This window comes from Schistocerca americana, chromosome 3 (genome assembly GCF_021461395.2).
Source record: "Schistocerca americana isolate TAMUIC-IGC-003095 chromosome 3, iqSchAmer2.1, whole genome shotgun sequence".
Lineage (NCBI taxonomy): Eukaryota > Metazoa > Arthropoda > Insecta > Orthoptera > Acrididae > Schistocerca > Schistocerca americana.
This window is the reverse complement of record NC_060121.1, coordinates 513725126-513739791: the sequence shown is the minus strand read 5'-3', so window position 1 is coordinate 513739791 and position 14666 is coordinate 513725126. Positions and strand designations below refer to the sequence as shown.

The 14666-nt window shown below is 45.4% G+C and overlaps 1 protein-coding gene across 1 annotated transcript in view; it reads right to left on the bottom strand.

Moving 5' to 3' along the window:
- Nucleotides 1-8353: 8353 nt before the first annotated feature.
- LOC124606172 (tRNA dimethylallyltransferase-like) overlaps nt 8354-14666 on the bottom strand; it is a 521420-nt gene continuing 515107 nt past the window's right edge. The window contains exon 4 of the mRNA XM_047138138.1: nt 8354-8526. Within this exon, the coding sequence (XP_046994094.1) occupies nt 8354-8526 (173 nt within the window). The remainder of the gene's footprint in view (nt 8527-14666) is intronic.

The following is a 14666-nucleotide window of genomic DNA, read 5'->3' as shown; positions in this document are numbered from 1 at the left end:
CAAAGTCTTCATTTTCACATGGCATCCACCCGGTTCCTAATTGTGTACGTACTTTTGTGTTTTAATTTACAAACGTATCTCTATTTACACGCAATTGTCATTACTGCGCTCTTATGCATTTTATGTCAATTTTCTACTGACATTACTGTACATAACGTTGGCTGTATTGTGTTTGTCTTTTTTCTTTTATTTTAAATAAGTCTGTCTGTATGCTCCCCTTCTCACATTTTTATATGATGCTATCTACGATTTTGTTCTTCAGCTATTGTTATACTTATTGTATGATGTGCTGTGTTGCATTTTAATGCTTTGTCTTTTACTATAAGGGCATATGCATCTTTGTCATAATGTTGCTGTATAGCGCTATTTGTCATTCTGCTCCAACATCATTGTCATAACTGCCCCCAGCTGTCTGGAGTTTGTCTAATTGCAGTTCGCAGGAGAGCTCCGGGAAATTTGGAAGGTAGGAGACGAGGTACTGGCGGAATTGAAGCTGTGAGAACGGGGCGTGAGTCGTGCTTGGGTAGCTCAGTTGGTAGAGCACTTGCCCGCGAAAGGCATAGGTCCCAAGTTCGAGTCCCGGTCCGGCACACAGTTTTAGCCTGCCAGGAAATTTCACTTTAAGAGCGTGTTTGTATGCTAACTTCGTAATTTTGTCTATTCTTCTCTTTTGCGATTATGTTTCTTTGCCACTTTATAACCGTCCTTGGCTGTGTGGTCTTGTGTAACCCAAACCCAAAACAAAGAAATTAAAAAAAATCCGTATCGAAGCAAAACTGTATCTGTAGGAAACACGTAGCCTGTACTATCTTCTGACAGTGCGCGACTTTTTGTGCGCAATGATTTTAGAGTAGGACGACAACTGTAACTCGTCGATCTCTTCAGCAAAGTCCATCTCGAATATACGGAACATGTTGCATCTTGTGCCGACACCTGATCCAGATTCCAATTAAAGTACGCGTAACCGTCTTCCAGATAGCGAACTTCGTCATCTTTGTTCTCGTCCAATCCTACCCCAATTGAGTGCGCCTGACGTGACGTCAGACTGAGCGTGTGCGCGGGACAATGGTTTCATTAAGGCGCGGGAGAACCGAAGCAGATAACAGCCGACAATGCAAACAGGGCCGCGTTCCCTGGCCGCCAGCCGAGGCTATCGTCTCGCCTTCCGTACAATCTGTGATGCCATTTGGAGCGGAGCTGTCCACTGCCACAGCCGCTACAGTTTCGCTACAAGGACATTGCGCCGAATAATTATTGCCGAATACATATTTTCAAGTGTGTATCTACACGTATTATAAAGTCCCCCCTCGCGTTTTTTGGCCTGTATGTAAAGGTTAATCTCACTTACTACTGTACGCATTCTCATACCTTTTCCACTAAACCTATAATACTGAAGGGTGTATGTGTGAATTATATTGCTACTAAACCATGGTGAAGTTTACTACTCCACTTAGTATTCAAAGGAACTCATAATTTATTGGTTATGCATTAGTTAATTATATTATTATATCGAAACCTGACAAAAAATCCAAAGCGATTCTGGTCGTATGTGAAGTATGTTAGCGGCAAGAAACAATCAATGCATTCTCTGCACGTTAGCAATGGAGATGCTATCGAAGAAAGTGTTGCCAAAGCAGAGTTACTAAACACAGCCTTCAGAAATGCCTTCACAAAAGAAGACGAAGAAAATATTTCCGAATTCGAATCGAGAACAGCTGCCAACATGAGTAACGTAGAAGTAAATATCCTCGGAGTAGTATAGCAACTTAAATCACTTAATAAAAGCAAGTCTTCTGGTCCACACTGTATACCAATTAGGTTTCTTTCGCAGTATGCTGATGCATTAGTTCCATACTTAACAATCATATACAACCGTTCGCTCGACGAAAGATCCGTACCCAAAATTTGGAAAGCTGCGCAGGTCACACCAATATTCAAGAAAGGTAGTAGGAGTAATCCACTAAATTACAGGCCCATATCGTTAACGTCGACATGCAGCAGGATTTCAGAAGACATATTGTGTTCGAAGAAAACGGTCTATTGACACACAGTCGCCGGCCTTAGAGGCCGAGCGGTTCTAGGCGCTACAGTCTGGAATCTCGCGACCGCTACGGTCGCAGGTCCGAATCCTGCCTCGGGCATGGATGTGTGTTATGTCCTTAGGTTAGTTAGGTTTAAGTAGTTCTAGGTTCTAGGGGACTGATGACCACAGATGTTAAGTCCCATAGTGCTCAGAGCCATTTGACACACAGTCAACATGGGTTTAGGAAACATCGTTCTTGTGAAACACAGCTAGCTCTTTATTCACATGAAGTGCTGAGTGCTATTGACAAGGAATTTCAGACCGATTCCGTATTTCTCGATTTCTGGAAGGCTTTTGAAACTGTACCACACAAGCGCCTAGTAGTGAAATTGCGTGCTTATGGAATATCGTCTCAGTTACGTGACTGGATTTGTGATTTCCTGTCAGAGAGGTCACAGTTCGCAGCAATTGACGGAAAGTCATTGAGTAAAACAGAAGTGATTTCTGGCGTTCAAATGGTTCAAATGGCTCTGAGCACTATGGGACTTAACTTCTAAGGTCATCAGCCCCCTAGAACTTAGAACTACTTAAACCTAATTAACCTAAGGATATCACACACATCCATGCCCGAGGCAGGATTCGAACCTGCGACCGTAGCGGTCGCCCGGTTCCAGACTGTAGCGCCTAAAACCGCTCGGCCACCCCGGCTGGCGATTTCTGGCGTTCCTTGAGATAGATTTACAGGCCCTTTGCTGTTCCTTACCTGGGAGACAATCTGAGCAACCGTCTTCGGTTGTTTGCAGATGACGCTATCGTTTATCGACTAATAAAGTCATCAGAAGATCAAAACAAACTGCAAAACACATGTGTGGTAAAAGGAACTCGTTAAACTTCGGTTACACGATAAATCAGTCTAATCTAAAAGCCGTAAATGCAACTAAATACCTAGGTATTACAATTGCGACCAACTTAAATTGGAAGGAACACATAGAAAATGTGGGGAAGGCTAACCAAAGACTGCGTTTTATTGGCAGGACACTTAGAAAATGTAACAGACCTACACTACACTTGTCCGTCCTCATTTAGAACACTGCTGCGCGGTTTGGGATCGTTACCAGATAGGACTGACGGAGTACATCTAAAAAGTTCAAAGAAAGGCAGCACATTTTGTATTATCGCAAAATATGGGAGAGAGTGTCACAGAAATGATGCAGGATTTGGGATGGACATCATTAAAAGAAAGACGTTTCTCGGAGCGATGGAATCTTCTCACGAAATTCTAAACACTAACTTTCTCCTCCGCATGCGGAAATATTTTGTTGACACCGACTTACATAAGGAAGAACTATCACCAAGATAAAATAAGGGAAATCAGAGCATGTACGGAAAGATATAGGTGTTCATTTTTTTTAAAATTTTGGTTCAAAAACTTCCGATAGATGGCCGCGCTATATGTAGCCTTAAAAATGGAGTCTGTAACGGACTTGCGTTCCAAGCAGGAAGCTGTCATTGACTTTCTTTTGGCGGAAAACCAGAGCATCGCAGACACTCATAGGCGGTTGGAGAAGGTCTACGGAGACTTGGCTGTGAATAAAAGCACGCTGAGTCACTGGGCGCACAGACCTGTCCCACCTCCCCGCGTACCGACCGGCCACAAGCAACTGGGAGTCCTGCAGTGCTGGAACGTGCGGACACTCTCATTCGAGGTGATCGACGAATCACAATGAAACACCTCGCTGCACAGCTGGACGTTTCTGTTGATGGTGCGGACACATTCGTTCACCATTTGGGGTACTCAAAGGTGTGTGTTCCCGTTGAGCTCCCCGTCGTTTAACAGAAGACCGTGAAGAGCAACGAAGAACCATTTGTGCAGCATTGCTGGCCCATTATAGGACTGACGGTAATAATTTTTTGTCGACCATCGTCACAGGCAATGAAACATGGGTTCATCACTTCGAACCGGAAAGAACACGGCAATCCATAGAGTGGCGCCACGCCACCTCACCTCACCTCCAAAGAAAAAGTTGAATACGACAGCCTAAGCCGGTATGATCATGGCGACATCCTTCTGGGACACTGAAGGTATAACTCTGGTTGATGTCTTCCCTAATGCTGCAACGATCAACTCGGAAGTTGACTGTGCTTCCCTCAAGAAACAGAAGAAACGATCGCAGCGTTTTCATCGACACAAAAATGCGAAGAAACGTCTGCTTCTCTATGACAACACAAGGCCGTACAGAAGTCTGCGCACCCGCGAGGAGCTCACAATGTTTCATTCGACTGATCGTCCTCATCCAACCTAGAGCTCGTATCTCGCACCTTCCGATTTTCAGCCACTTGGCCAAACGAAGGATGCACTTCGCGGGAAGCCGTACGCGGATGATGGTAAGGTTGTTTATGCAACCTGATGTTGGCTCCGACGTCGACCAGTAGAGTGGTACCATGCAGGGATATGGGCCCTCCCAGTGAGGTAGCACGATGCCGTCGCACTGAACGGGGATTATGTTGAAAAACAGGATTCTGAAGCCGAAAGCGTGGGGAATAATTCGGTGTGATTGGAATCCTGAATGAAATCAACCTGATGTAAGCAAAAAATATCATGCATTACTTATTCAATGACCCCAGTAAGTTACATACCAAATTATGTACAAAAGTCCTGTCTTATACCCAAGTGCAATTGTACATTTATGAAGGTTTAGTAATCTAGACCTCTGTCCACGAGGAAGCTTTGTGAACATAATTTATTACGGGTACTGCAGAGAAGTCGTCCGGCCGTATATAGTTAGCGCTACCAGTGCAAAGCCGGGGCAGGCCGCAAATATTTTTATATTACGAAGTTTGTGTCCGTCTCATTGCAAATGCTTAAAAGTACCTTAAAGGCAAATGGGTCTCTTTCTTACTAAAACTCTCTAAGGAAAACTGTACAGCATACCAATGTGAGAACTAAAGCTTAAACTCAGGTGTACGAATAGGTCGTAAGACGAATCCTAGTACGAATACTATGACAGCTTCGCTGCGCAGCTACATGCACGCTAATCACAAGCTGGACACTTTGTTTTTTAGTTAACCCGTATGTCATTCATTTTATGCCCTGTCTTCTGTAGATAGATGCTTATTGCCGCAAAAAATGATACACATTTACACGTTTCTAAAAATTAGGCCTAAAATTATTTTAACTGTTGGAAGTTTGTAGTTTCCTAATGAACATGTAGTTACGTCCATAAAAAATTACTCATCAAAAATGATACTTTTTAGTGAGTGTGAATGGAAGCAGTAAAAAAAGAATCGCCATTTGCTTAACGGAGAACTTCCATAGTAACAGTGTGTTACGAACTATAAAGTGCTACAGCATCCAAACGAGGATTATAAATGCAACTGCTCCAGTAAGCTCATCATCGCTTAGTCAATGATTACGCTCACACTGAGCACAGAAAATTACCCACGCTTAATTCGCTCTTCAGTTATAGCTTGAATAGTAGCGTACACTACTTTTTCCCCCTCCGTCTCGGAGCACGCAGTAATCGACGGAGTTGGTGCAGTCGTTAAGACACTAGACTCGCATGCGCGAGGAAAGGAGTTCAAATCCTATCCCCGCCATCCAGGTTTCTGTTTTCTGTGGTTTCCCTGAATCGATTAAGGTGAATACGGTGGTGATACGCTTCTTAAAACGGAAAGCCGCTTTCCTCTCCCTAAAATTGTCCAGTCTGAGCATGCGTTGCACCCGTATCCCAAATGAGATCGCCATCGATGAGACGTCACACTCTAATTTACTTTTATATTATTCCCCGGGAAATCGGGCGTAATCTCCTCATTGCAGGTTGCCCGTCTAACGGCTGCTTTTGACTACTTCATGTAATTACTGACCGAATTTACAAATCTAAAATTAACTAATGATCTACTCATTTACAGGAATGATCTTACGTTAAAGGTTAACACAAAATGACAAATATTGAAGTCAGAAACTGAATACATGTTATGAGACACCGTATTGACGGCGGGCAAATTACATGGACTATTACCTTTTCCAGGACAGCCACAACTTGAACTCAGCACGTTTTGTTGACCGGATTGATTTTCAATTTAAGAAGAGCATTATCAGGAACTCTCTAATTTAGACTTTAAAATACAGTAGTGGGCTAAATACATTGCCCGCTCCGTCAATGTAATCAGCCAACTACTGCACTTTAAATTGCAAATTCCAGAGCTTCCGATGATGCTCTTATTAAATTAAAGTGAGAAACTAGTCAACAAAGCGTACTGAGTGCGACCTGTGGCTGACCTGACAATCTTAATTTCAACAGTCGGTGTTTGCTCTGCAAGTAATACTTGCACTCGCTATACTTGGGGTATAACCATACAGTATTTGGGAATGAGAGCACTTCGGAACTTCCAACAAAATTTACACATAATTTCAAAATTCAAAATTTTTTCTCGTTGATATTCAGCGCCCAACATAAAATGTTGGAAGGAAATTTTGTTATCCGTTACTACAATTGCATTGTTCACGCAGTATTCAGAATCATGTCTGATCATTTCATTTTTTATTTCTTTATTACCAACTACAATGAGGAGCCAAAGAAACTGGTACACGTGCCTAATATCGTGTAAAGCCCCCGAGAGCACGCAGAAGCGTCGCAAGAACACGTGGCATGGAATCGACTAATGTCTGAATTACTGCTGGAGGGAATTGACACCATGAATCCTGCAGGACTGTCCATAAATCCGTAAGAGTACGAGGGGGTGAAGATCTCTTCTGAACAGCACGTTACAAGGCATCACAGATATACTCAATAATCGAGAATGAGATTTTCACTCTGTAGCGGAGTGTGCGCTGATATGAAACTTCCTGACAGATTAAAACTGTGTGCCGGACCGAGACTCGAACTCGGGACGAGGTACTGGCAAAATTGAAGCTGTGAGGACGGGTCGCAAGTCGCGCTGGGGTAGCTCAGTTGGCTTATGCTCAATAATGTTCATGTCGGGGGAGTTTGGCGGCCAGCGGAAGTGTTGGAAGTCAAAAGAGTGTTTCTGGAGCCACTCTGTAGCAATTCTGGACGTGTCGAGTGTCGCATTGTCCTGCTGGAAGTCCGTCGAAATCCGCAATGAACATGAATGGATGTAGGTGATCAGACAGGACGCTTACGTACGTGTCACGTGTCAGAGTCGTATCTAGACGGATCAGGGGTCCCATATCACTCCAACAACGCACGCCCCAAACCATAATAGAGCCTCCATCAGCTTGAACATTCCTCTGTTGACATGCAGGGTCCATGGATTCATGAGGTGGTTTCCATACCCGTACACGTCCATCCATTCGATTGAATTGGAAACGAGACTCGTACAACCAGGCAACATGTTTCCAGTCATCAATGTCGGTGTACACGGGCCCAGGCGAGGCGTAAAGCTTTCTGTCGTGCAGTCATCAAGGGTACACGGGGAGCCTTCGGCTCCGAAGGCCCATACTGATGATGTTTCGTTGAATGGCTTGAACGCTGACACTTGTTGATGGCCCAGCATTGAAATCTGCAGCAATTTGCGGAAGGGTTGCATTTCTGTCACTTTGAACGATTCTCTTCAGTCGTCGTTGGTCACATTCTTGCAGAATCTTTTTCCGGCCGCAGCGATGTCGGAGATTTGATGGTTCAAATAGCTCTAAGCACTATGGAACTTAACATCTGAGGTCATCCGTCCCCTAGTGCTTAAACCTAACTAACCTAAGGACATCGCACACATCCATGCCCGAGGCAGGATTCAAACCTGCGACCGTAGCAGCAGCGAGGTTCTCGACTGAAGCGCCTAGAACCACTCGGCCACAACGGCCGGCATTTAATTTTTTACCGGATTCCTCATATTCACGGTACACACGTGAAATGGTCTAACGGGAAAATCCCCACTTGATCGCTACCTTGGAGGTGCTGTGTGTGTCCCATCGTTCGTGCGCCGACCATAGCACCACGTTCAAACTCACTTAAATCTTGATAACCTATCATTGTAGGAGCAGTAACGGATCTAACAACTGCGCCAGACAATTGCTGTTATGGGCGTTGCCGACCGCAGCGCCGTACTGTGCATGTTAGATATCTCCGTATTTGAAAAGGCATGCCTATACCATTTTCTTTGGCGATTCATTATATTTGCAACATTGTATCAATTTACGACATGTGCTTTAGGAGATTTCATGTTTTATCTTGGGGAATTAGATTCTGTAAAGAACAGGGGTGCGGGCTTAACTGGTATACCGTAAAGTATTTCTAGCTGTGACAGCACAACGCAGTAAAGGCATGAAGCTATGGCAGTGGTGCCTGCAAGTTGCCGCTGCCGGCTAGCAGCTCACCTGATGATGCGGCGGCGGTTGTTGGGGTGGAGGCTGGCCGCCATCTCGGGGTCGACCAGCTGGAGGCGGCGGTGCAGCTCCTCGCTGGACACAGAACGCAGCTCCTCCGGGTCGCCGGCGCCGCGGCTGCGTTTCAGGATGGCCTCGCTCACCGCGTCCTCGCCATCACCTGTCCACACACAAGCCCCTCGCTGTGTACCACCTCACTTGCAAACAAGGCCACAACAGCAACTACAGCCCGGTATACCCAGGGTCAAATGGCAGTGGATCAACGTCAGCAAACAATATCTACATGTGTCCCAAAGAAACACAAACAACGGTTAGTATGTTGTGCAGAAAGCAACACTGAGCGGGTTTCAAATAGGAACCCACATCCAGAAACGCGCGGCTTGGGTTCTGGAGAACTTCGAAGTCTGAGATGTGCGCGCGTTCCACATTACACAAATATACTACTGGCCATTAAAATTGCTACACCACGAAGGTGACGTGCTACAGACGCGAAATTTAACCGACAGGAAGAAGATGCTGTGATATGCAAATGATTAGCTTTTCAGCGCATTCACACAAGGTTGGCGCCGGTGGCGACACCTACAACGTGCTGACATGAGGAAAGTTTCCAAACGATTTCTCATACACAGACGCCAGTTGACCGGGATGGCCTGGTGAAACGTTATTGTCATGCCTCGTGTAAGGAGGAGAAATGCGTACCATCACGTTTCCGATATTGATAAACGTCGGATTGTAGCCTATCGCGATTGCTGTTTATCGTATCGCGACACTGCTGCTCGCGTTGGTCGAGATCCAATGACTGTTAGGAGAATATGGAATCGGTAGGTTCAGGAGCGTAATACGGAACGCCGTGCTGGATCCCAACGGACTCGTATCACTAGCAGTCGAGATGACAGGCATCTTATCCACATGACTATAACGGATCGAGCAGCCACGTCTCGATCCCTGAGTCAACAGATGGGGACGTTTGCAAGACAACAACCATCTGCACGAACAATTCGACGACGTTTGCAACAGCATGGACTATCAGCCCGGAGACCATGGCTGCGGTTACCCTTGACGCTGCATCACAGACAGGAGCGCCTGGGATGGTGTACTCAACGACGAACCTGGGTGCACGAATGGCAAAACGTCATTTTTTCGAATGAATCCAGGTTCTGTTTACAGCATCATTATGGTCGCATCCGTGTTTGGTGACATCGCGGTGAACGCACATTGGAAGCGTGTATTCGTCATCGCCATACTGGTGTATCACCCGGCGTGATGGTATGGGGTGCCATTGGTCACACGTCTCGGTCACCTCTTGGTCGCATTGACGGCACTTTGAACAGTGCACGTTACAATTCAGATGTGTTACGACCCATGGCTCTACCCTCAATTCCATCCCTGCGAAACCCTATATTTCGGCAGGATAATGCATGACCGCATGTTGCAGGTCCTGTAAGGGCCTTTCCGGATACAGAAAATGTTCGACTACTCAGCACATTCTCCAGATCTCTCACCAATTGAAAACGTCTGGTCAATGGTGGCCGAGCAACTGGCTCGTCACTATACGCCAGTCACTACTCTTGATGAACTGTGATATCGTGTTGAAGCTGCATGGGCAGCTGTACCTGTACACGCAATCCAAGCTCTGTTTGACACAATGCCCAGGCGTATCAAGACCGTTATTACGGCCAGAGGTGGTTGTTCTGGGTAATGATTTCTCAGGATCTATGCACCCAAATTGCGTGAAAATGTAATCACATGTCAGTTCTAGGATAATATATGTGTCTAACGAATACCCGTTTATCATGTGAATTTCTTCTTGGTGTAGCAATTTTAATGGCCAGTAGTGTATACACAACATGAGTAGCACGTCGCGCTGGCTACATTACAGACAGGCTTCGAATTGCACACCTCCAACGTCACTGCGAAGCTTGCATCGACTATGCTGAGTCTCACGCATATGAGCAAGTACGCACGGTTGTCTTTGAGGTATTTCAATCGCTTCGTGGGCTCAGCAATAAGGTCCTCCGCTGAAGTGACAGGTGTGCCACACACCATACTCTTCACACTACACAACAGAAAATAGTCGAGAGGTGTCGGATCTAGTGACCTTGCTGGCCATGGAACTGGTCCACCCCTACCAATCCATCGATTGGACATGTGTGGTCCACCCCAACCAATCCATCGATTGGGATACGTGACGAAGTGATTTCGCACTTCGCCATCAAAGTCCGCTGCAGCTCCGTCGTGTTGCAGCCGCATGTCCATCCGAACACTTAGTGGCACTACATCCAATAGGGTAGGTAAAACATCTCTAATAAATGTGAAGTAGTTTGGTCTTGTTGGTCTGTCAAGCACTAGATATGGCCCAGTGTTATGGTCACCGATTATCCCGGTCCAGATCTGAATACCGAACCTGTGTTTACGATTCTGAATCACCTGCGCACGCGGGTCTTCGCCCGCCGAAACATGTATGTCGTGCAAGTTTAGTATGCCGTCCCTAGTAAACGTCAATTCATCTATGAATTGGCACCAAGCTCAGTAACTGTGGCTGGTGTATGCATTGTTGTAAATACCACTGCGCGAACTCTACCCGTAGTGGATAGTCTCCTTCCCGTAATGTCTGGACTTCCCGTATGGATGGAGCCGGTGCTCATGGACAACACGCCACAGGGCGCTTTTACTCGCGTGCAGTGCCTCTGCCACCTGTAGAGTGCTGATTTCTGGGTCCTCTTCCAACATTGTCAGCACCTTCCCCTCCAACTGTAGTGCCCGAGACAAGCATGGACGACTCGCATCACGTTTCGGCACCTACCAGTGGGCAAACACCAGACTGGCGATAGTATTCAAAATGGTTCAAATGGCTCTGAGCACTATGGGACTTAACATCTACGGTCATCAGTCCCCTAGAACTTAGAACTACGTAAACCTAACTAACCTAAGGACATCACACAACACCCAGTCTTCACGACGCAGAGCGATAGTATTCCCAAGTGCCTAGCACAAAATGCTACTACTCTACAATGGGCACACCTCAGGTACAAAATACCTACGCGCAACTTTCCAGCTTCTCTGAGGCGTTTTTCGGTGACCGCGAACGTTCAAATGGTTCAAATGGCTCTGAGCACTATGGGACTTAACATCTGTGGTCATCAGTCCCCTAGAACTTAGAACTACTTAAACCTAACTAACCTAAGGATATCACACACATCCATGCCCGAGGCAGGATTCGAACCCGCGACATTAGCAGTCGCGCGGTTCCGGACCCGCGAACGTGCAGTGATGGGTGGTACGTCTGTTTGGCAAACGTTTCGCATTCAGTCTTAGAACAGCTCTCCCAATTCAATACGCATTGTCGTATGCAAACACCAGGTCGGTCATTCTTGCACCTGTGTACTAATACTTGTCCCAATGCTGTCAACAACGTTACTGCGCTAGCTGACCACAAGGTCTCCAGTAGAAAGCACACAATGGCTGTGTGGAGGAATACAGCGCATGCGCAGCAATGTTCTAGGGCTCAGGTCGTCCGTACGCAGTGCACAGATAGCTGAAGTGCTGCATACCTTCCGTTTTCAGTCACCCAAACGAATAGGAACAAACCGTCATAACCGTTCGTTCTCGCATTTTTACACTCTCCATCGCCCAAGCCGCGCGTTTCCGGACATGGGTTCCTTCTTGAATACCGATCAGTTTGCCTTCCCGCACAACATACTAAGCATCGTCTGAGGGTTTTTTAATTTATTTTATGGTTTTTAGACCGCCTGCATATCCACAGGATATATCAAACGTAATGGTGAAAACAGGCATCACTGAAAGTATACGGCAATAGAAGCAACTAGGTTTTTGCTCATGAGTTCTATCGCGTTTCCATATGTCACATGTATTTCACACGAGTACTACATGTCTCTCCAAAGAGTCCTCAGATGCATTTCCTCTGATGTGTCGACGGATATTTCGAATTTCGTTCCTGCAATGTGTAGGCGGAATCAGTCCAGACAAACACCACTCATCAAATCTTTCATGCGACGCCCAGCATCGACGGACAGTGTAATTTATTTCCCATTACGAACAAAACGATTTTTAAAGCCATGTTTTACGCGCCTACTTGATAGGCACTCCGTCGTCAGGCCACAAGTGGCCCATCGGTACCATCCGACCGCCGTGTCATCCTCAGACGAGGATGCGGATAGGAGGGGCGTGTGGTCAGCACACCGCTCTCCCGGTCGTTATGATGGTTTTCTTTGAACGGAGCCGTTACTATTCGGTCGAGTAGCTCCTCAATTGGCATCACGAGGCTGAGTGCACCCCGAAAAATGGCAACAGTGCATAGTGGCCCGGATGGTCAGCCATCCAAGAGCCGGCCACATCCGACAGCGCTTAAATTCGGTGATATGACGGGAACCGGTTTATCCACTGCGGCAAGGCCGTTGCTTGCCTACTTGATAGAGGGGTCCCAAATTAGTCCAGTGCGATATTTGCTTCGTCCGTATGTATTAACAGGGGCAGGAAACACGATAAAGCACTATAAAACTAGTACTCCAGTAGCGAATGAGCAGCGCTGCTGAAGTACTGGTTAGTTTCCGTGTCTTACTGTCCCTCACAACTATAAAACTAATAGCGCACAAGATTAATTTTCGCCCACTCTATCGCATGGGCACGTAAAATTCCGCTTTGAAATTAATTTGGTTGGACAAAATTACTTTTATTTACGTTGATGGTCAACTGCCAGTCGAACCGCGTGACCGCTACGGTCGCAGGTTCGAATCCTGCCTCGGGCATGGATGTGTGTGATGCCCTTAGGTTAGTTAGGTTTAAGTAGTTCTACGTTCTAGGGGACTGATGACCACAGATGTTAAGTCACATAGTGCTCAGAGCCATTTGAACCATTTGAACTGCCAGTCTTTGCATCATGCATCCATACTGCATGGAACTTCCTGCATTTCGGTACACATTTCTGACGCTACAACTTTTCTGTGTACAACAGCATCATCTGCGAATAGTCTCAGTAAGCTTCCGACATCTACCAAACCAATTATATTTCTGTTCTGAAAGGTAACGGCTCTGCAACACTCTTTCAATGCGCTCCCGAAGTTAGTTTACATAAGGTATTTTGCCCCCTTAAGAACGAAGTATTATTGAGATTAGGCTACTAGCAAACTGCTATTCCCCAAGTTCATATACTGCTCACTAAGTAATAGTGCGGAACTGTATCGAATGCCTTCCGGTAGTCAAAGAATACAGCATCAATTTGAGCGTTGTTATCTACGGACTCTGGATCTCATAGATGAACACAGCAAGTTGCATTTCAGTGAGCTTGTGATCATTTGTAGTTGTTCAATAAGCGATCACTCTGTGCATCGTGTCACTTAAATAATGTTGGGACTGGGAAAGCCTCATGCAATTCCTTTATTCATTATTCTTTCTCCTGGTTTATATTACCGACAGTGTTAGAAAATCAAGGCTATCCTATGCAGCTGATAAAGGTGGTTAAACCTCCACATGAAAGGACGAAAAATGTAATAAATTGGCTGTCCTATATCGCCAGTATTTTCTAGCGGTAAGTATTATCACCCACAACAGAAAAACAAAATCTTGACATGGGTAACAAAAATTAACAGAAGATAAAATTTTAACACTATTATTCGCAAAAAACAATCCAAGAAACTGAAGACAAAAATCAAGATACTTAAAATACACTGCAACGATCCGCACATCACCTTTATCAGATGTATATAAAACAAGGCAGAAACATATCCATTGAGAAAACAATGGTAATAGCATACTGCAAAAAAAAAAAGAGCCGGTAACGCAAAAAAAATAATCCTTGAGAACAAAAATTCAGAACAAACGTTCTCGTTCAATTACTCAAGGTGTAAAATTAGTTATGGTAAAGACAGACACACACCGAGGAAATCTAAAATAGCAAACGTTCTGTGGAACAATCCATAAACACTTTAGAAAATATGAGATAGGAAATAAGATTACATTTTTACGACGTTATGGCAGTCACCACTTTGGTGTACCGATGAGAAACCTGTATATCTGCACAGAAAGCAATGACTGGAGTGGAGACCTGTAAAATGAGAGACCTAAAGAAGACTGAAGGATGTACGGAAACAAAACGAAAAACAGGAATTAAAGATAGAAGCAGTCGACACCGTAACACAAATGGCCAGAGGGCGTCGAGAGGATGGGATGTACCAAGTTCCCCAAGGCAGCCGTGTGCCAAGGTGGGAAAACCGACAAGAAGAGAAGGAATGGCTGTAAAGTCTGAAAAAGGACGGAATTAATACAGAGTACTTGCAATGGCGA